General features: G+C 37.0%; 2 protein-coding genes across 6 annotated transcripts in view; one reads left to right on the forward strand and one right to left on the reverse strand.

Moving 5' to 3' along the window:
• GIGYF2 (GRB10 interacting GYF protein 2) overlaps window positions 1-22,944 on the forward strand; it is a 144,508-nt gene that overhangs the window by 62,469 nt on the left and 59,095 nt on the right. The window lies entirely within an intron of this gene.
• KCNJ13 (potassium inwardly rectifying channel subfamily J member 13) lies at window positions 5,002-7,567 on the reverse strand. The gene is made up of 2 exons (XM_058533239.1): window positions 7,344-7,567; window positions 5,002-5,062 (listed from the first exon to the last, which is right to left on the reverse strand). Exons 1-2 carry the CDS (start codon window positions 7,565-7,567, stop codon window positions 5,002-5,004), a joined length of 285 nt encoding a protein of 94 aa, XP_058389222.1.

A 22,944-nucleotide genomic window follows, 5' to 3' on the forward strand; every position in this document is an offset into this window, starting at 1 on the left:
CAGATCTAATGAAATGGAAGTTTAACAGCAGAAAATGCAAAGTCTCGCATAAGTAAACTCTCTAGGATTTAACGTATGGAGTACTTGTGTAACAGCAGCCTGCTGGGGAAAGGCACAGCCCTCTCAGCTGACTCTGTGCTTGATGTTAATCAGAAGTGCCGTGGTGTCCCAGTGCAGCATTTACTGGAACTAAAGTGTCCTCTGTGAGTCAGGTGATAGAGAGGCCCACTGTCTTTTATGTCATCACAGGGCAGCTTAAGTATTGTGGTCAGTACTGGGACCACACCTTGAAAGGATCCATACATTGGAGTAGGATGGTTGGGGCGTTTGTAGCCCTGTGATGGGGAATGCATGAAGGAAATCGGGCTGTTTTACATAGGAGACAAGACTATGGACAGGACAGAGTGGAGAGGAGGGTTTATAGGGTCACTCTGCAAATATTTGTTTAACAGTCATGTGAAAGAGGAATCAGACTTGATCTGTATGAGTCTAAAGGGTAGGTTTAAGGAGGCAGATATTTGATACAATCTAATAATTAGAGTTGTCCGAAAATGGCTTCGGTTGCCTTGGGAAAATAGTGTTTCCTGTCATGAGAATAGCTTGATATTAACTATTTGACACATAGTCACACTTTGGTGGTTTGGACTAGATGAGTATAAAGTTCTTTTTCATCATTATTTGCCGTCCTCATATTTTAACTGTATTAATTCAATTAGGGTAATTTCTCCAGCCCTCCTCTGTTAAGAGTGTATGTTCTTTTGTTTGCATCCTATAGGTATATCTTTGAAAAGGCAAGTTCCATAAAACTAAATTGGTGTGAAGTGGTTAAGAATATTAAAGTTTTTCCTACTAAAAACAATTTCCAGGGCAATTTCCACATATGTATATTCAAATATATCGTAATGGCTTTTATTGAATGCTTTTTGATAAGATGCTTATGTCAGGTTATTAACTGTGCTAATGATTCTGAGCTTTTTGTAAGTAATCCACTTTTGTTGAAAATATTGTAGATTAAAAAAATTGCTCATAATTGTATCTTAAATTTTTCAAGAATAGCAGTACTAAATTAGTTTGTTGGGACACACTGATATATTGATCAATTGTGACTTGTCCTATGACATCAAAGTAAGATAATTTGAGTCCTGAAGGTTCCAGAATGATTTGTTGTTTTTTTTTTTTTTAATGTTATTTATTTTTTCCCCCAAAGCCCCAGTAGATAGTTGTATGTCATAGCTGCACATCCTTCTAGTTGCTGTATGTGGGGTGCGGCCGGGGAAGCGGTGTGTTGGTGCGCGCCCGGGATCCGAACCCCGGGCCGCCAGCAGTGGAGCATGCGCACTTAACCGCTAAGCCACAGGGCCGGCCCTGATTTGTTCTTTTTAAAATTAGAAATGGTTCTTATGTATTTGCTTCTTTTTTTTTAAATTTTTAAAATTTTATTTATTTATTTTTTTCCCCAAAGCGCCAGTAGATAGTTGTTTATCATAGTTGCACATCCTTCTAGTTGCTGTATGTGGGACATGGCCTCAGCATGGCCGGAGAAGCGGTGCGTCGGTGCGCTCCAGTGGCGGAGCGTGTGCACCTAACCGCTAAGCCACGGGGCCGGCCCTGTATTTGCTTCTGACATGGAGAGAAATGGGTGGAATTAGAGACATCTGGGTAAGAATCGTGCATAACTGCTGTGAATACTCGGAGAATGTGGAGGTAGAAAAAGCCCTGTGATATTGGGCTTATAATTCTTACTCAATAGGAATTGATAGCTCCATGGGGGAGATTAGTTCCAGTGATCATCTTATAGTATGATTCTGATAGGATGAAATTAAAAGATCATTAAAAAATAAAAAATGATCCAGACGATACCAGCAGGTTCAGCCCAGTGTCATACCAATTAGTGTGTTTTGGTGTGAAATACTTTGAAGTAGACATATCAATTTTTGGTTATTAGGCTGCTACTGGCAGTTGGTACTATGGGCTTGTAGATATATGACACTAGGCCTTATGATTTGTAGTAACTATTTATCTCCAGTTTGTTGGGGCTGTCATACTATCTGTATTGGTTTCCAGAAGCATTTTTTAAGTTAGTTCCAACATCGTCTTCCTGATCATGTGTTTGCGATACCATCACTGAGCTCCCAGGTGGCCCAGGTTAGTGAGCTGTACAGCCAGGAATTAGAGTTGCCATTCCCACCTCCCAATAATTTTCCCCCTCTTCCCATTTGCACTCCATTCTCCTGAAAGGGTAATGGTATCTTTGCAGAAAATGTAATTTTTAATGTAGAAACTGTGATTCTTTGAAGCGAAAGAATCACAGACAGTGCTTTCAGAAGCTTTCAGCTCCCTAGACAAAAGGTTTTTGATTGCATTTCTTAGTTGTCTATTTGTGAAACGTTTATTAAATAGCATTAGTATACCTAACAGAGTTTTTTTGGGATGTGTGTGGGGAAGTTACATCTAGTTTTCAGATGCGAAGTTTACGTATAAATAGTGTGCTGTGGGACTCAGCTGACTTGAATGGAGAGCATGCTGTGTCTATGGGGAGACTCAGATCCCAGATCTTCCTCACTTGTTGTGTCACTTTGGGCAGCTTCACTTAACTGTTGGAATTGTGATCTATGTAAGTGATGTAGAGCTCCAAGGAAAAAAACATACCATGTAAATTTTCAATAACTACTTTATTTTCACAGGTTAGGTGAATCTTATTGCTTTATTATAGAAATAAGAATTCTTGCTCTCTACATGTGTTACAACAGTGTGGGTTGGAAAAAAAATCTGTCGTCTGGCTAGTACTTAAGAATGCCTAAGATTTTCAAACAGCAAAAGTTCACAATAATTAAGTTTCTGTGTCCTTGGTATTCTTCTGCTATTATCAGTCTTAGACCACTCCAAAGTTGTTCTTTATTTTCTTTTCCTTTTAGTCAAAGAGTAGAAAAATGTGACTTGCTGCTGTGCCCTGCTCTTCACAACTGCTTGCCTTTACTCAGCTAGTATTTATTCCAAGAGATGATTCCTGTGTGGGTCGTCACCAGTAGGGAGGGTTAATCTTTCACTTCTCCCACATAAACCTGAGTAAGGGAAGTTTCAGAAAAGAAGAGCAGCCACAAATCTATTTGAAATCTGATAGGGTGACTTTTTTGGTTCTTGTTTTGTTTGAGGACAGTTTGATTTTTTTATTGAAATGAGAAGTATTCAGAGGATAGTCTTAAATTAAACTGGAGGTAAGGGAAAGGTTCATCTTAGTATATGTAAAATAAAAAAATTAAACAGAGAAAGCATAATTTTTATGGAGTATTAGATTTGGAAAGAAAGAATAGAGTTCATCTGTCCAACCTCCCACTGGTGAATAAACACTCATTTTGTGTTTATAGAAAAAACTATTTGAAGCTGGAAACAGGAATTTGGGTTTGAAAATACTTTGTTGCCTAATAATTACTTTTTGCTTTGTCTATTGTAGATTTTTTTCCCTAGTTGAATTATATCTAACTAAACCTTTATATCTACAAAAACTTAAATATATTTGAATTTGTGAGTTATTTAGAGCTGTCATGGTTTTTTATACCACTGAGTGAATGAATGATAGGTAGGAAGGGAATGTTTTTACTTAAGTTGGAAGCCATTCAGATGAACAGTTTATTATAATTTTTAAATCACTATTTGATTATTATGCAGGGTGGCTTTAATGTAGATATAATTTTGCATCTCCTTGCCAAAAATATGACCCTACGGATTCCTTTCAGGCTGGAGCTGGTCTTATTTGCTCTGATCACTTTCTGCCACACATATACGACCATATGCATGTTTGGGTGTCATTCTCAGATGCTTTTAGGATTATGTATAAGTCTATACTTTGCTCTTTTTCTTATGAATTTTTGTTCTTAGCTGTTAAAAACCAAGGGAGTAATACTTACCCTGGTTTTGTAGTATTAGGAACCAAAGGAATGATCTTTGTTGTCTTGAAAAAATAAGAGTTTTAAAAGGATGTTCACTAAATATTGTGAAATCATCATTCTACCCAGGGAGTTATGTTTGCCACTAGACTGTTGTTTCAACTTGCAGATGAAATTGAGAGATTTGGGGTTGATTTGCTGAAGAGTTCAGCTTGTTAAACTTCACTGTCCATTTTACCTTCATTTCTGGTATCATACGACATCCTTATAAATTCATCAACAACATTTCTGTATAAATATCTGTCATGTTGAGGCATTGATTTCAGCAGATAACCACAGATACAAACTTTGTGAAGTAGAGTGTTATATTTCCAGAATGTGTATTGCTAGCTCAGCGATTTTTTGTGGGCATAGGCTTGATCACCATGATGTAATCAGAGAGATGTAATCAGCATTGAGAAAAAAAGAAAACATGAGATGTGATGAAGGAAAAGTGGCTGCGTAACTGGCTGGGTGTATTTAATAGATTAAAAACTAGGGTGCTGGGGACACGTCTTACTCTGTCTGTCCTGTTTCAGAGATCTGAAAATTGTCAGTGCTTTGTCCATTGATACGGGTGTCCAGGTCAGTCTTATTTGGGCTCTAAGAAACCAGAGGAGTTGGAAGTTCAGGAACAGTCTTGTCAAAATTCTCCATCTTGATTTGATATTCACCTTTGGAACCCCGGGTCAACAGAGATGCAAAACAGTGATGTAACATGATCTCAGAGGGTAGGTAGGATGTCCTCCTTTGGCATATTTCTCCAGTGCCTTCCTGCATTGCTGAAAGGAACACAACTAATTCAAAGTGGGGAGGATTTTCATGCTGGAGCAGAGTAGCCAGGGGACTTGATGGTGTAATGGAGTGATAGTAGGTTAGTGGAAAGATAAAGAACGGACATTCCTCAGAACTGATGCCATCAAGGTGGAAGTCCACACTGGTCTGATAGAGTTTGCCTTTTTCTCTTTCCTGATAGAGTACAGCTGAGACCCGAACACTGGTTAGAGGGCTTGGTCGAGTGTTGGCCACTTGGAAAATCAGATTAGGTTTGCCATCTATGTGAGCTACTACCGCTAAATCAGTAAAACGAATTGAGAAAGCTCGATTTTTTGGCCGGGCAATCTTCGCCACAAAGGCACCTGAATTAGAAACCAGTGAATCTTTTTTTAGAATGAACACTTTAAATGTTAATATCCTTTCTGAATGAGAAGACTATATCAAATAGTTAGACATTTCTTGGTGCCATGCCTTCCACGTGAGTCAGGAATTGAACTCATTCTTCATTAGGGTAGTCTTATTTGCCTAAAGAATTTACGTACATTCTTATTTAAAAACTATGATTTCAAAATGGATAAGCAAAATTCTTTTTGTTACATAGAAATGTAAAACCTTATCCTCTAGTTTGTTATAAAGTCAAAGAATGGTCATTTCCTCTATTCTTGCCTTACTTTAAAAAAATATAACAGAAAATAAATGCAATTTAGTTGCAACTAGATTACTTCAACTTGAAGTAGAGATTAGATTCAGAGTAGAATGATTTGGTGTGGGGAGGGGACCAGTAGAATGCATGATACATTGAAGAATTTTTTAACTTTAAAACTTGTACAAACTTTTTTTTAGAAGACTCTAGCTCTAAGGTGATTTCAGTGTACCTTTCAAGTGCATCCTCTTTGTGCCCCCAAGCTATAGATCAGGGTTGTTGTTTTGTTGTTGTTGTTTTGTTTTGTTTTTTTGTGAGGAAGATCAGCCCTGAGCTAACATTCGATGCCAATCCTCCTCTTTTTGCTGAGGAAGATTGGCCCTGGGCTAACATCTGTGCCCATCTTCCTCTACTTTATATGGGACGCTGCCATAGCACGGCTTGACCAGTGGTGCGTTGGTGCACGCCCGGGATCCGAACCTGCGAACCCTTGGGCCACTGAAGCAGAGCACGCGCACTTAACCATTACGCCACTGGACCAGCTCCCTAGATCAGGGTTTTTTTTAACCACTTATGTACCAGAGATCTTGTTGACAGGCTGGTGAGGTCTATGGATCTCTTATCAGAATTATATTTTAAATGCATAAAAATAAAATACATACAAAAGAAATCAAATATATTGAAATCCAATTGAACATTAAAAAAATTATAATACTATATGTGCTTTATTAATGCATTAAATAACAAAATATAGTTCTGGGTTTAGTACTGTAATTTTGGAGTATTGTAGTGTGATATAAACGTATCTGTAGTTTCTGTTTATATCAAAGTTACAGGTATTGATGATGCTATTGTTTTTTGTTGTCTACATTTATAATCAAAGGAAATGCCAAATTTCAGTTAGGGGTTAGTGAAAAAAGTTGCAGGTTTTTCCTGTCTAAGTTCACAAATCCCCTAAATTTTATCTAATGACTAACCCAGTTTAAGAACTCTTGTGGTAAAGGTTAAGTGATTTGTTACAGGTTATAGAGCCAGTTGGTGGCACACTGGGACTTCATTCCAGATCACCCTTCATATGGCCTATTGCTTACCTTCCCAGATTATTATTGGGTAGTGAGTTAACACCAGGTTTTCTTTTTGCTTTATTTTTTGATTTTTTAATTGTATATCTCACTTATAAAAATTACACTAGCCCTACTTTATTAGAGGAAAGAGTCTTATGTATTACCAGGTTTATAAGCAAAGTTTCATAATCTTTGTAGCCATATTTCCAGTGCATTTTGCTAAGGATGTGTATACTTGTTCTCTAACATATAATGTTTGGTGCTCACTAGTATTGAGTAAATGTTGAAAAGATAAACTCAGAGGAGAAAGTTCTAGCCCAGTAAAGAAAAAAAAAAATCAAATTCCTCTGTTAGGTAAAATGACTGTCCAAATATGCGTTGAACTTACTTATCCACTTATTTAACAAAATATTTAGCTTCTCTGAAAAACTCGTTTTAGACCTTTTTTTTGGCATAAGATGTTGCTACAAGTTAGTGTCATCATGATCCCTTTTTTCTTAAGAAGTTGCAATAGGTAAAATTGAAGTATAGGATCAAGTTTCTTATGATTACTCCTGTCGTTTGGACCTAGACTCTTTCTTTTCAGTCTCAGGCATTACCTGCTAATAATGCAAATAAATTATCCTATAACACAATTGCTTATAACTGACTATACCCTGTCCTAAACATTTGTAATTTTTTTAAGAACAAAAACAATTACCTGTGATAAAAGCCTCTAGCATGAGGCCTAGGAGCATTTGTATGGCAAGTAGGGCGATTGCACTTGGACAGTCACCACTGGGGAACATGGTACCATAACCAATTGTGAGTTGTGTCTCCAGGGAGAAGGAGAATGCAGCTGTGAAACTGGTGATGTACTTGACACAGATAGTGTGGTTTTCAGGTGGAGCATCATGATCTAGTTCCAGATCACCATTCATCTCAGCTAGCACATACCAGAGCACTGCAAAGACAAGCCAGTGGACAACAAAAGAAGCAGAAAAGACCATCATCATCCAGCGCCAGCGCATGTCCATTAGGATTCCCCAAGCATCTCGGAGATATGCAAGACCTCTTTGAGCGCCATCCATTTGGAGTGTGCTGTGGCCATCCTTGGTGACCATCCTCCGGTATCTCTGAGTTAGGAGAGGAGCAATGACTTTGCGATTACTGCCATCCATCTCAGGCTGTAAATCTCTGAAAGCAAAAGTAAATTAGTAAGCCCTTAACTGTTTAACAGTTAATATTAATAAATTCTGAGACCTCATTCACCTTTTAATTTCTTTGGTATGCTTCCCTGACTACTGGGCAGGCTTTCCCAGTCTGACAGGTGTCTCTTTTTTCTCTTTACATAAGGGGGCATTTACTGACTAAGTCACTCATTTGATAGCTAAAGGATATCTCTTATTGTTTCCATGAATGAATGTTAAAATATTATTTGGCATTTTAACATTTCCAAGTATATTTTAAAATCCCTCAGGGTTGGGATTATAGTTCATGTCTTTTTGACCCCTTGTATCTTTCTTATACAAGTCCAGGCATCAAGTATTTATTGATTTGACTAAATATTACGTGTAAATAACAACTTTTCATAATTAATTAGTAATTTGTAATTATGAGTAACTCGTAATTAAAAGGAATGTTAAATATATGTGTTCCTCTGTGTAAATAAATAGAAATCATTTGGAAGTGTAGTGTTAAACTGTCTGCAAATGCTTTGAAGCCAAACTTAGCGCTAGGACAAGACTAAGCTTTTAGAGATCCATAGTTCTAATGTATGCTTTATAATTAGCCTATTGAAGTTTTATGATTAGGTCTTATTTGTTTTTGTCGCTTTGTGACCATATTCATGGAGTCTTTCCTTCCCTGGCTGATGGATTGCTGCCATTTTGAATATTCTAGATTCTGATTAGATTGTGGGGTGGAGAGAGAATTATTTTCTTGGCAAAATAATAAATTCCAGGTAGAGATTCCTAGATAATACGAGTTTTGAAAATAAATAAACCAGAAGAAAAAGCTTCAAGTTTAGTGAACTAAAGTAATCATTAAGACATTAATGGCAATTTAAAAAAGATAATATAGTTAGCTTTTAGCTATAAACCATTTTCATCAGTGGTTATGCTTTTCTCTGTGTGGTGAGTAGAATCTAGTGTGTGCTTTCCATGTGACCATCCTTGGCTTATGACAGAGGTGTGTAGAGGCCACTAGGAACAGAATGGGGAATGCAACATCGCTTCCCTGAGTGCTCCTCTCTTCTTTGCCACAATCCAGTACTAGGAGTTTATATTTGACTCTTTCTTTGCTTCTTCCTTCAGAAGTAGATGCCTTTGGGAGTATTGCATATCCCCTGCCTACCTTTTGAATGACGGTGACGCTTAAGAAGGGGACTAGAGGCATGTGGAGCTAGGTTATTGCTTGGGTTTGCTGGATCCTTCCTATGTATAGGGACTTTGGGCTTTGGAGACTGCGTTCCTGTGTTGTTGGAATTGGACATTGGCTGGCTGGGTATATACTTTTCCTTTTGTCCTGAGGCTAATTTAGCATATATTGGTGATATTAGAGGCATTCTCTTGTATTTTCTTTAGATTTGAGTTGCTGATGGAACACTGGGATGATTGTTAAATTTATTTAGATTAGATGGCCATTTTGGTTTCATATTATGAACTTAAAAAAATCTTAGGACATTAATGTTTTATAATTTGTTGTCCTAACAAGTTGTCATTATGATTTTATTTAGTGTATTTTTTTTTCTTGATAACAGCTATTTAATGACTCATTTTGCTAGATTCTTTAAATGTTTTAGGAGACCTGATCTCTGCCCTTTTGGAAATCATAACAACAACAACAACAAAATATTCATAGGCAGTGTGCTAGGTACTTTCGTATTGCATTATCTCTAATTCTTTGGTATCTCAGTGAGATAGACATTATTATCCTATTTTTCAGATGAGGTCACCAAGGATCAGACAGATAAAAGAAACCTACACAAGGCAGATGGGGGCCTTGGATTATTTTCCAAGTCTGGCTGACTTCACAGCTGGTTAATTTTTTACTACAAGAAGGTGTCTATTTAGAGAGTTTGGTGAAATAAAAATCTTTCCCAAGATGATTGGTATTGCATTCACAAAATAGTTTTTGGCAGCCAGATTTCTAGCACCTTTAGTAGATGCCCTTCCTGTCCCCATAACTGTCTCAAGTATCTGTTTTAAACCATTGTTAATTTTATACATGGTTCTTACAACAGTAATGATTAATAATATTAGCTAATATATATTGTTTATTATGTGCTAGGAATCGTACCAAACACTTCACATGTATTAACTCCTGTGAGGCCAATAGGCAATGCCTGGCACAAAGTAACCTCTCAGTGAGTATTAGTTGCTTTATTGTTATTGATAATGTTCCTTAACTTTCACAGTAATAAGTACCATTATTATTCCTATTTTACAGATAGTAAAACTGAGGCACGGTGAGTTTCCTAAGATCACAAAGGTAGTAATTGGTGGTGAATCCTCTACCAAGTCCAGAGTCCATAGTTAGTGCTGTATTGCCTCAAAAATAGACATTTTGACCCTGGTAGGCTTTCATGCATAACACAGTGTTCCATTTGACTAGTTTTATGTTCCATTTGACTAGTTTTGTTCAAGAGCCACCACAGAATATTTGTTCTTCAGGAATGCTTAGGTTCAGACCTTTGATTTGTAGGCAAGAAATATGTTTTCAGTTAAAGAGGACATCTTGCAAGATTTGAAGATTAGTACAGTCAGAATTATTACACAGTCTAGTCTTGGATTCCATAGACCAGTAGAATTAAAACAAAACATGGAGAGGGGAATTCTTACATAGTGTTGCCAAATTTGTGTTTTGCCAGGTGAGAAAATAATTTAAAAAATATAATACTACCGTCATAATTTTATAACAGAAAAGACATTTTGACGCTTGAAGAAGAAGAAGGATATAACAGTAAAGGATAGTTGGCTGCCTTCACAAAGGTTGTGAACCACTGCGTGGTTCTGCATTGTCCTTCATTGTTCTTGCTTCCTGCCTGTGTGAAAATGCCCATCATGGACCTGTACACTAGCTCTTGTTCCATTTGTGGAACCACTGATTACTTATTGTTTCACAGTAATTTGGGGGTAAAAAAGCTCCATGATTCTTCTTGATTTTCAGCCTACTTTATTAAGTTCTAAAATTCATCATCTGGGGAGATAGCCTTTCTATACTACTACGGCCAATAAAATTAATTATTCTCATTTAGGCCTTTTCAGGATTGTTGCTTGTTAACCTATAGCTTTTGTAGCACTCTTGCTCCAGACTTTTACAATTTAATCCTTTTTCTCTTGTAACTAAATAACTAAACACATGGAAAAACCTGTGAACAGGGAGGTCAAAAGGCTAACTAACATCAGAATAGTGAAATAGTGAAGCAGTATCTTTTTTTTTTTTTTTTGCTGAGGAAGAGTTGCCCTGAGCTAACATCTGTTGCTAATCTTCCTCTTTTGGCTTGAGGAAGATTCGTCCTGAGCTGACATCTGTGCCATTCTTCCTCTGTTTTGTATGTGGGTTGCCACCACAGCATGGCCGCTGACGAGTGGTGAAGGTTTGCACCAGGAACTGAACCCAGGCCGCCGAAGCAGAGCATGCCGAACTTAACCACTAGGCCACGGGGCCCCCCCCCAGTATCTTTTTTTATATATAAAACCTTGCTGGATCTTGTTTAGATTGTGTTGGAAAGTGAAGTAGTTGAGAGAAGTAAGATTTTGATCCCCACTTAACTGGTTACCCTGAATAAGTCCATTCTTTAGTATAATGAAGACAAGGTGGGTAATCTAGCCCACCAGGCTCTGGCTCTGTTGGTTACATAGCTGTGTCAATTTGGGCAAGCCACCGAATCTCCTTGGCCAGGCTTCCTTATATTAAAAAAAGAAAGAAAAAAGGGAATTAAATAACATGATCCCTAAAAACCCTGCGTGTTTGTAAGCTTATTACCATGTCCCTGAGCTGACAGAGATTTCCTGCATGATTTTTTTTTTTCTGTATGATTTTACATCTGCTTGTATGGTATTTTAAAAAATTATATTGTTGTTGCCTGATATATATGGATTTTCTTTCCATCAAATTTAAAAGTGTCTGATAGACAGGTGTTATGTTTATACTATTATATTTCCAAGTAATTTTCATATCTTCACAGGCACACAAGTACTTTTTGAATGTATTTGACTTAGTTTATATTTATATGATTCGCATCAAGTGATCCCAATAGAAAGTAGAATCAAAGCTTGGGAAGGTTTGCTTGTATCTCTGTGTGTGGGCTGTAAAATATTTGCCCGTTTATAAACTGTTTGGTGGAAAAATAGTACTTTATAAAAATGATAGTTTGGCTTCTTCATTTGACGTCAAAATAATGGATTCATTAGACTCATTAGGTTGTAGCACTTAATTTTTTATGTCTTTTGTTACCATGTTGTAATGTAGTAGTGTAGTTCATATTAAACAGTTAAGGTATAGACTATAACTACAAATATTAAATGATTACAGTATTACAATGTGTTTCTTCACGTCTGGTGAAAACACTTTAAAGGCTGTAGAGAGTCTTATAATCATGGTTCCTGCCCTCCATAAATTAGGGCAAGCAATGTGCATTCTAATTCTATTATATAAGCTCAGAAATTCTTTTATATTTTAATTTCTTGTTTGCAGAAGCATCTAATTTCAGTAATAATTCCATGCTTAAAAAGAATTTAAAATTAGGATACTCATCTGTTTTTTCATGGATTAAAAAAATAAAAACAAAGTGATTTTTTTTTTTTTTTTTGGGTCATTTCTTTTTGAATGCTCATTTTGGGTTTCTTTAATCCCTTCCAAAAGAAAAAGGTGTATTTTTTTAAAAACCACTGAATTTTTTTCTGGGGACTTTGTCTTCTGCTCATTTCCATATTATAATGGAGAATTAGTATATATTTAATAAAATAAAATTTTCAGTAATGCTTTCAGTAGGGCTATTATTCCATTTCTAAAATTTAAGGAAAAAAAGTAAAGAGCCTTAATGTATGACCCTATAAGTAATGTCTTTGTTTTAAAACACTATTGGCAGTATTTAGCTCTGTCCCTATATGCCAATCAATTTCTTTCTCTGTTCCCCTCAAGGAAAGGAGTAAGAATGAATATTATTTCATGTACTCACCAGTTCTTTTGCTGGGTCAGCCTGTATGCACAGGTAGGTCTTGAGAAAACTTTTGGAGTCTGTCTTTTTGATGAGGTAATTTTAGTCTACAAGTTTAGTTTGTAGGTTCTCTTCTTGGACTGGGTTTACCGTTCACATTCCTCTGTTTATAATGTCGTGGGGGCTGGTTTCAGCTGAAGCTGATGTGATTGGTCACTTAGTCTGCAGGGGGGCCAATTAGCTCTGATCATGTGGAAAAGAATGCTGGTTTGTTAGGAGGTCTTTCTTTACCCAACACAAACCTTAACAACTCTGGAGAAAGCCTCTAGAACTGACTTGGAGAAGGGGTGCATTTTTTCCCTCTAATCAGGACCAGTCTTTAGTAAGTTTTCATAATCTTACTTAAGAGTTTATTTACAAGTTCAAAGGGATAAAATTCCCTGCAAGATTTCCTTTCAGCCGTCTTTCCTTATATAGCATGCTGAAGTGTGAGATATTTCCTTTACTGGTCTTTTTTTCCTCCATTTCTTTGGGGAAGATTTCCTTGGATAAGGAGTTTTAGGTATGAATCAATGAATTAATTTTACTAGTTATCTTTTCATATCCCGTCTCATCAGAATGACTACCACTAATTCTAGAACTAGTAATATAGGTAATTTAGTTACCTGAAATCTTTTTTTAGTGGGGGCAAGGAGGCAGACTTTTTTTTTAAACTATGTACAGAGCCCTTGAATGAGAATAAACCAACTGTTTGGTACCTTGTACTTATCTTTAAAAAACACACCTGTGTGAAAGAACTGAAGAATTTTCTCAAGATATGCTTTAGTAATGTTTAGGGGAAGTTTCCCTGAGGAGAAGTATGATGACATGCAGTAAAACGTAGGGTTCAGGGTACAGAAAATTTAACTTAACATCTAAATAATGATTAGCTGGAAAACACCTGTGATCCAGCTTGTAGCAACTTCGAAATGAGCTGTGGGATGGCTTTGTATAATGCCTTACTGAGCAGTGCTTTTCTCCATCTCCGTTAGCTGCTGATTTTAAAACTTTGATGAAATGTCACATGTAAGAGGATCGGAGAAACAAAGGCTGTGATTGTTCAGAGTAAAATCTTGTAAGGCCTGCTGGGAAAATTATTAATGTAGACCAGTATAATGCTACTTAGAAAATGAAATCTGCCTTTGTAGATTCCTTTTCCTCCCCCCAATTAAAAAAAATATTAATTCCTTCTTTGTTTTATTAGTGCCAAACATTTCAATACAAGTTCAGACACAGCATTGGAAACTTTGACCTTCATAGCTAGAGAAGGTAAAAGCATAAAAGAGGAACTTGTATGTGATGCTTGTTCCCTGCATGTACTGGTAGAAATTATACTTTATATCAGTAGCTAGTTAACTGATTGGGGGGAAAAAAGTCAGAGTAAATATAGTGTAACACTGCCTTTCAGAAAGCAGAAGTTCTGGAATATCTGCCATGTGTCTTGAATAGACATTATAGTAAGCAAGATAGTGAAGGATTTTACCAAACTTAGAAGCTCTTTCCGTAGTATCCTCTGTTTCAGAATATATTGAGGCAAAAACAATTTGGCAAAATGATCGTCAACAAAGAAATGTCTCAAGTGAAGGAGTTCTGGTTTCTGGATTTCTGCCATTTGAAAGTGTGCCAAGGTCTATTAGACAGTGATTCCTAATCGCTAACTCCTAATTACTAACTGTATGGATACTTTAGGCCAGCTCCGGAGTGCCCACTCAGGAGCATGGCACTCTCATTATAATAGTCTGTGCAGTTCAGTTCATTTCTGGTTGAGGTTGCCAAGTTAGCTGAGATGAAACTCATATTGGCATAGATGATATACCAGCTTCGCCCTAAAACACGTGGGCCCTCCCATCTAAACAGAATTAGTGATTTCATTTGGAGATGGCTCTACAACTTCTCTTCTATGATTGAACATAAATAGTAGATATCTGTTCATTTATTGATTTATTTTTTATGAAAACTTACAATGATTAAGCAAGGTACAAAAACCAGGTATATTATTCTTTATTAAATTCAACTTTCTGTCCCTAAAGGTGTTTGATTTTCTTTCTGGCTGAAGTAATCCAGTATATAATCCATAGTTGTACCCATTGTACTTGAAAACAACAAAACCTTTAGTTGGAGTGCAGTGTCCTGCCTGTGTACATAGAAAATCTCCCAACTTCAAACCTTTAGCTCTGGTGTCCAGTGTTCTTTCTTACGTTGTGTGCTTAGCTTTCTTTAGAAGGTGCTGAGTCTCTTTCCACTTCTGCATTCAAGCCCACCTACTGATTGTCTTCCCCAGAGATTTCAGGCAGCGCCTGGGTGTGTACCAGCAGACGACTGGGCATGAGGCTTGTGAGGGATATGGGGCATATTCAAACCACATGAGGTGCTTTCTCAAAGAGATTCTGATATGCTGCAGCCCCTCCAGTCTTTCACTTCCAGCCATGAACTGCTAGTTTTCAGGATGCATGTTAGCCAGTGGAGTATTGTTACCCTTCGGGGGTTAAGATGGGAGAAAAGTTGCAAATCTCTGGATGTAGAATTAAACTATAACCTAACCACCCTGAGTTTTGTTTACAAGTAATTAAAAAAAAAAAGTAAATATCAACACCTGAATGGGATTCCCTTTCACTGTTTTCTCTGGTATTAGAAAATATTTTTAGTGTTGATCAGAGAATATGTATCTGAATAGAGTACTACAAAGTTACTCACTGGAAAAATTTGCACATAAACAAGCTTCAAAGTCTGTCCCATAATTCCACTTTTGCTTTTGGAGTTTGGACACTTGTAAGTTCCAAGTCTCACAGCTGTAGATTTTCTTGGCTGAGTGCCTCTTTGGTCCATCTGAAGTTTTCCATAAACACCATTTTTGGCTGTGTGTCAAACATGCACACAGGTGCCGTTTTACTGCTCTTTCTCCTTAGGAAGTCCACTGAATTAGATCAGACTAAAACCAACACTGCATTTTAATTTAATTTTATTTTTAGAAGAATCATATTCAGACTTAATACATTAAGGCCAAAACAACCAAGTATTTACTGCCATTGGGGAAAATATTTATATATGTAGTACATATATATATTTTAGCACTTTTCATACATCTTGAGTTACTGTTGATGTAAGAACACGTATTATACAGATAGTATAGGTTGCTCACAAAACAGTCGTGTTTGCTATATTGATTAGAAAAAAATACTTTTTTTTTTTTTGGGTAAGTAGCTCTTACCCTTCTAAGTGTGTGCACATGAGGTCCTTAAGCAACAGTGACGCTCAAGAGACTGAAGTTTGGAACTAAGCTGTCTTCAGGAGAAATAGTGAGAAAAGCTAGGCCCCTCCATAAGGATACTATAATTGCCTGAGAAAGGAAGTCTTCCTTTTCAGGTTCTTTATAGTATTATCTGGGTCAGTAGGGAACCAACCTAGGTGTCTGTCACCAAGGAAGCATCAGTAGGGTGGTGTGCAAAACCAACCAAATAAGGTCTAATAACATAATTCTACTTATGTACTAAACATGCATCCAGCATTTTACATGAGATTATTCAAATGAGTATATAGTAGTCCCCTTATCTGCGGGGGATATGTTCCAGGACCCCCAGGGATGCCCAAAACCACAGATAGTGTATATATAGAGTTCAGTGCTATGTTTTTTCCTATATGTAAAAAAATACATTTTAAGTTTGTGTTTCTTTACCTTTTGGAGGTCATAGACCCCTTTAAGACTCTGACAAAAACCTTAGACCCTTTTTCCTGAAAAAAGAAAAAAGCATGCCAGCATAATATGTACTGCCAGTTCAAGAATTCATAGCCCCCAAGCTCATTCATTGACTCTAGGTTAGGAATCTTTGGTTCTGGCATTAATTTGTAAGTTATTCAATTACATTTTATTTTAAATACCTTGTTTATGAATTAATCTAAGATTTAAAAAAAGTCAACTAAAATATTTGGTTACTCAGCTTTCTCATGGTGCTGATGTTATAGAAAGAGAAAGACTTCGATTTTAAATGCTGAGAAAGGCCATGTGAGTGTCCCTCACTCATTTTAGCCCTGTTCACTGTGGAGTCCTAGAATTTTTAGACATAAAAGGAACTTGAGATGTTATCTTTAAGTTGCCCATAAACGACTTTAATATTTATCATTTATTTTAAATTTTATCAGTAACACACAAATATATATTTTTAACTCAAATTATACAGATGAAATTCTCTTTGACACCCTCACCCCCTCACCCAAGTTTACACAAATACAAATCTACTTTATCATTTAGATTATAAAGGATTTATTTTAATGTTTACAGCAGTTTTGCATACAATGTAATTTTTAGTCATGTTAGTAATTGGAAATATATATTTTATTAGATGGTGCTTGAAGTCGTTTTTTTTCCCCTCAAAATAGTTTCCGGAGTAAAATTTTTATATTGAGGAAGTTGGTCTTAACAGTTTTTTTTTAGGGGTGTATATTTTGACATCATTTCTGCTGGAAGATTAACAAATTTAGTTCCGTCTTCCCCCTTTTAGAGATGTTGACAGTCTCTGTCCCCAAGATGTTTCACACATGGTATGTTTGTTGCCCTTTTAGAGGTCATTAGACTTAGATACAAGCTCTTCATCTTCCTACTTTGGTTCTTCTAGAATTTCTGGCTGCTTCTGGTTTCTTTAATTTGTGAGTAAGCCCTGGATTAGGAGTTGGAATACCTAGGTTCTGTTCCTGATTTGGTCACTACTCAGCTATGTGACCTTGGGGAAACCCGCCTACAGGTATTTCTTTCCTCACAGGAACAAATGGAGTTGATAATGTTTGACTTAACTCTTGTGGTTGTTATGAGGATCAGATGAGTTATATGGATACATTTTGTCAGCTGAAATGTATTAAGTTATTAGTTCACTTGTGTGTCCTGGACTGTGGACCTGGAGGGTAGGTGCTAAGTCTAAGTCTATTTATTTATTTATTTATTTATTTATTTATTTATTTAATTTATTTATTTTTTTCCCCCAAAGCCCCAGTAGATAGTTGTATGTCATAGTTGCACATTCTTCTAATTGATGTATGTGGGACGCGGTCTCAGCATGGCCGGAGAAGCGGTGCGTCGGTGCGAACCCAGGATCCGAACCCGGGCCGCCAGCAGTGGAGGGCACGCACTTAACCGCTAAGCCGTGGGGCCGGCCCTAAGTCTATTTATTTTTAATCCTGTGTCTTTAATTGTGTTTGTCCATAGAGGAGGCATTCATTTTAATGTTTGAGTAATTCCATCGAGCAGAAAATGGTATAGTAGTACTATTTCTCTGGGGAAATATTTGGTAGTACTTGGAAAGTTGAATATACCTTATGACCCAGAAATTACGCTGCCACGTAAACACCAACAGAAATTCATACGTATGCTCACCAAGTTTCATATCCCAGGGTCTTCATAGGAGCACAATTTGTAACAGCAAAAACTAGAAATAACCTAAGTCAGCAGTAGAATAGAGTAATACATTGTGGTCTGTTCATATAGTGAGAATCTGTACAGCAGTGCACAAGAAGAAGCGACTGTTTTCTGTAACAACGTGGATGAATTCCCATAATGTTCAGTGAAAGAAGCCAGACATAAATGAATTTTCCATTTATAGTAAAAAGTTCAAGGGGCCGGCCCAGTGGCGTAGCAGTTAAGTTCACATGCTCTGCTTTGGTGGCCTGGGGTTCACAGGTGCGGCTCCTGGGTGTGGACCGACTCACCGCTTGTCAAGCCATGCTGTGGCGGCGTCCCATATAAAGTAGAGGAAAATGGGCATGGATGTTAGCCCAGGGCCAATCTTTCTCAGCAAAAAGAGGAGGATTGGCAATGGATGTTAGCTCAGGGCTAATCTTCCTCACACGCACAAAAAAGTTCAAAAGCAGGCAAAACTAATCTTTGAGGTTAAAGTCAGGATAATGCTTACCTTTGGAGAAGGGCTGATTGGGAGGACATGAAGACTTTTGAGAGCTCCAAATATTCTTTTTCTTTTTTTAAGTTGTATGATATATTTGCTTTATGAAAACTCTTTGAATTGTACATTTGTGGTTTGTGTACTTTTTGGTAAGAATGTTATATACTTCAATAATAAGTTTTCTTAAAGGTAGAGGGAGAAGATGAGTGAAGTCCATTTAAAAGTTGTTGAATCTTTTTCACCCTTCTGTTATGAAAATGACAGTGACCCCTGAAGGCAGAACTCCACTTCCCTTGTGCTTACATGTGGGAGATGTTTGGCATGTCAGAATTATATTATTTTGGTTTTCCTTGGTTTACTAGAGAAGTTGTCACCTAGATCTTTCTGTTACAGTTATTCATTATGCAGTATTTGATATATCAAAAAGTATATTGCAGTTTTTAGGATTTTTTTTTTTTTTTTTTTTGTGAGGAGATCAGCCCTGTGCTAACATCTGCCAATCCTCCTCTTTTTTTGCTGAGGAAGACTGGCCTTAGGCTAACATCCGTGCCCATCTTCCTCCACTTTATATGGAACGCCGCCACAGCATGGCTTGCCCAAGCAGTACGTCAGTGAGCACCTGGGATCCAAACCGGCGAACCCCGGGCCGCTGCAGTGGAGCGCATGCGCTTAACCACTTGCGCCACCCGGCAGGCCCCAGGAATTATTTTATGGAAACAAGCACTCGATAACAAAATCTGAATTCCTTTGTTATAGAATTTTTGAACTAGAACGGGCTAGTGTTCATGTAAATTCACATGGCTTCACTTCACCACGTACACGTGCACGCACAAAGATTAGGAATTGGATCTTCTTTAGTCAAGGTGTATAGATCAGAATTGGAGCCAGAATTTAAAATCAGGTCTGATGACTCCAAGACCTTCATTCTTTCTTTGGTACTGTGCTCGTCTTTATCCTTAAAATTTCCATTTCAAATCTTTTTTGGAACAAGGAATGGCATAAGTAATCATACAAACTTTATAAGGTATGGGTTTTCCAACAGGTTGAGAACTACAAGATGGTTTTCAGTAAGTAGAAAAGCCAGATTTTTTTCTTCCTGTGGTTTCCCTATTTTTACTCTATCCTGCTCTTTATCTTTTTCTTATTCCTAGGTACTAATATGAAAAGTATATGTAGGACTTGACACTTAGAAAGGTTAAGAAGCTGTTAGTTTAGGAAAAAATGCAAACAATTAACATAAAGGAAATAAAGTCAGTAAACAGCATGGAAAGTCTTTGATATGAAAAATTCATATCAAAGTTAGTATACTATTTTACAACTGTTAGAGTAGTAAAAGTTTTAAAAGGATAACAGCACTTAGTGTTGATAAGGTAAAATGGTATGGTGGTTTGACCCTTTCCTTTGAGCAGGGGAAAGGTATGTCAATGTATGAAGTCTGTCACTTGACCTAGTAATTCACTTTTTGAAGTTTTTTTCAGAAAAAATAGTTCAAAAAAGCAAAACACATATGCAAACAGATATTTCTTGCTTCATTATCTGTAGTTTTCAAAAAATTAATTATAAAGTCCCTGTCCAGTGGGGAATAATCTAATTATGCCAAAGAAGTCAAGTATACTTGGTAAATACCCTTTAGTATTAATAGGAAGATGTATAATCACAGAGAAGTATTTGCTATTATAGATGAAAAGTAGGTTACAAAATAGTAGATGTACTGATTGCAACTACATAAAAATATAAATTTACACAAAAGCTAAGCACAGATAAATAGAATTCTATTTCTAAGATTGAGAGATTACTAGTATTTTTATTTTTAATAACTTTTATTTTTTGCAGTTTATCATCTGTTAGAAAAAGTTATAATGACCAGTTTTGGATGAGTTACGCATTTTGCCTTTAGTGCTATTTTGGTTACTTTGGTACGTTCATTACCTTTTCAAAGGCTGAGTGTAAAAATGGTTGAAAATGAGTGTTTCGACTAGCTCCTCCATCATGTAGGATTACCACGTATTCCTAAATCATTGCACAGTGTCTGGCACGTATCGCTTGTGCCTGAATGATTATTTGAGTTAAAAGCCATTTCCCATCATTTATCAATTTTACGCGTTAGGGATTTCTTTGTTTTAAGTTTGTTTCTCTTTTCTAAGTATAGCTACATTTTTCATCGAGTCATATAATGGATGTAGTGCTTTGTAAAGTGGTTTGTCCCCTTTATTCTGAGCAAGAGAGCCTGGAAGGTCTTCTAACCCTTCTAACCCCAAAGGCAGACATGGAATATGTCTATACTTGAATCTATGAAACTTGGTACTTAGTGTGCAATACATATTTGTTGAATGAGTCAGAAGAATAGCATTTGAATTCTCTCTATGCCATTTAAATAGTGCTGTGTGATTTTGGACAATTCTCCTGAGTTATCTTTTTGAGCCTCAATATTCTTGGCTATAAAATGGGAAGAATAACTTCTACTACTAAGGATTGTTATGAAGATTAAATTAGTTAAATGAGTGCTTTTATTATCTATGGCTGTGTAACAAATTACCCCAAAACTTAGTGGCTGAAAACAGTAAACATTTATTATCTCAGTTTCTATGGGTCAGGAGGGAGCAGCTTAGCTAGGTGGTTCTGGCCTGGGTCTCTCTTGAGGCTGCAATCACAGTGTCTGCCAGGGCTGCAGTCATCTCAAGGCTCAACTGGAATTGGATCTGCTTCCAGCCTCACTCATGTGGCTGTTGGCAAGCCTCACTTCTTTGCGGTGTGGGCTTCTCTACAGGGCTGCCTCATGACCTGGCAGCTGAATTCCCTCAGAAAGAGCATCTAAGATGGAAGCCATCGTCATTTGTAACTTAGTGTCAGAAGTGACGTCTCATTACTTGCGCTGTATTGTTTGTTAGGAGCCTGTTGATAAGTCCAGCCCACACTAAGGCAAGGGGATTACACAAAGGCCAGAAGGCAGGGAGTTGGGGGTTATTTTAGAGACTGCCTCCCATAATAAGAAAGCAGATAGGATAGTATTTAGCGCAGCAAATGATTGTATCCCGCTCATTCCAAGATATTTTATCCTTTAATAGAATAATACCTGCTAACAACCCAACAACCATCTAGGCAAGGAAGATATTGAATCTTAATACATGTGAAATGGAATTATAAGAGGATGACCAGAAAGATGTTAGAATTTCCTCATTTTTTTCAATTTCAGTATGATTTAATGAAAAGAATTGAGGTTATCACTGAGAGAATATGTAACTTTTATTGTTACAGACTGAGGACGACATCACTGTATGTTCTGGATTTTCAACTACTTTAATGTGAGATTTTGTATAATCTGTTATGAATTATATATGTTAGCACATGTGGGATGGTGACTAAAGAATTTGCATAATTTAGAATTTTGTCCTTTGAAAGTACCAGTTTAGTTTACTTGGTATACCAGGCTCTCTTTTCCGTTAGTATAACTCTTGAGTTGCATCAGGTTGGACATAGCTTAGGTTTGAATTCTGTTCAAAAGCAATTTGTTGTATACCTGTGATGTACTAGGTGCTAGAGTAAATGAAAAATTATAGCTCACGGTCTCTACTTTTGAGTTTACAGTTTGTTTTGGAATAAAAGAGAGGTTGAAATTTGCAGATAGCCTGTTTGGGCAGAGTCACAAGTAGAAGTTGATTAAATAAATTAAGGTACATCATATAATTAAAAATATTGTATGACAAAAAAAGAAATATGTGCTGGTAAGGAAGGGTTGCCAAGATACACTGTTAAGTGAAAACAAAAAGGGTACAAAACAATATGTATAACATTCTGAGGGAAGTGTTACGTGAGTCTGAATGAGGGATCTGTAGGTATACATGCATAAGTATAGCCATGGACAGTTTTTGGAAGGCTTTTATAGAAAACTATTAATGGTAGTTACTTCTGGGGGGAGTAAGACGCTGGGGGTCTTGTGTAGGGGTAGTTTGATTAACTTTACATTTTATGCTCTTTTTTTTTTTTTTTTAATATTTATTTACTTATTTATTTAGAGTGTGTGTGTGTGTGAGTGTGAGTGTGAGGAATACCAGCCCTGAGCTGACATCCATGCCAGTCCTCCTCTTCTTGCTGAGGAAGACTGGCCCTGGGCTAACATCCATGCCCATCTTCCTCCACTTTATATGGGACGCCGCCACAGCATGGCCTGACAAGCAGTGTGTCGGTGCGTGCCTGGGATCCGAACCCAGGCCGCCAGCAGTGGAGCGTGCGCACTTAACCGTTACGCCACGGGGCTGGCCCTATGCTCTTTTTTATTTTTTGATGTACATATTATTTTTGTTTAAAAAATAATTGCCAAGTCTATGAACATTCAGCTTTAAGAAACATCTAATAATATATGCATATATCTGCAGTTACTTTATTTATACTGTCCAAGCATTGACATGGACACATTTGCAGGAAAGTTTGATTTGAGCACTCAAGTCTGTTTTCAAAATCCTCGCTAGCTGAG

Source organism: Diceros bicornis, chromosome 37 (assembly GCF_020826845.1).
Source record: "Diceros bicornis minor isolate mBicDic1 chromosome 37, mDicBic1.mat.cur, whole genome shotgun sequence".
NCBI classification, from domain to species: domain Eukaryota; kingdom Metazoa; phylum Chordata; class Mammalia; order Perissodactyla; family Rhinocerotidae; genus Diceros; species Diceros bicornis.

Coding starts and splice junctions, on each gene's coding strand:
- KCNJ13 (XM_058533239.1), bottom strand. CDS start 7,567: ATGGATGGCAGTAATCGCAAAGTCATTGCTCCTCTCCTAACTCAGAGA. Junction 5,063..7,343: donor CTTGTCTTTGCAGTGCTCTG/GTATGTGCTAGC, acceptor TTTCTAATTCAG/GTGCCTTTGTGGCGAAGATT.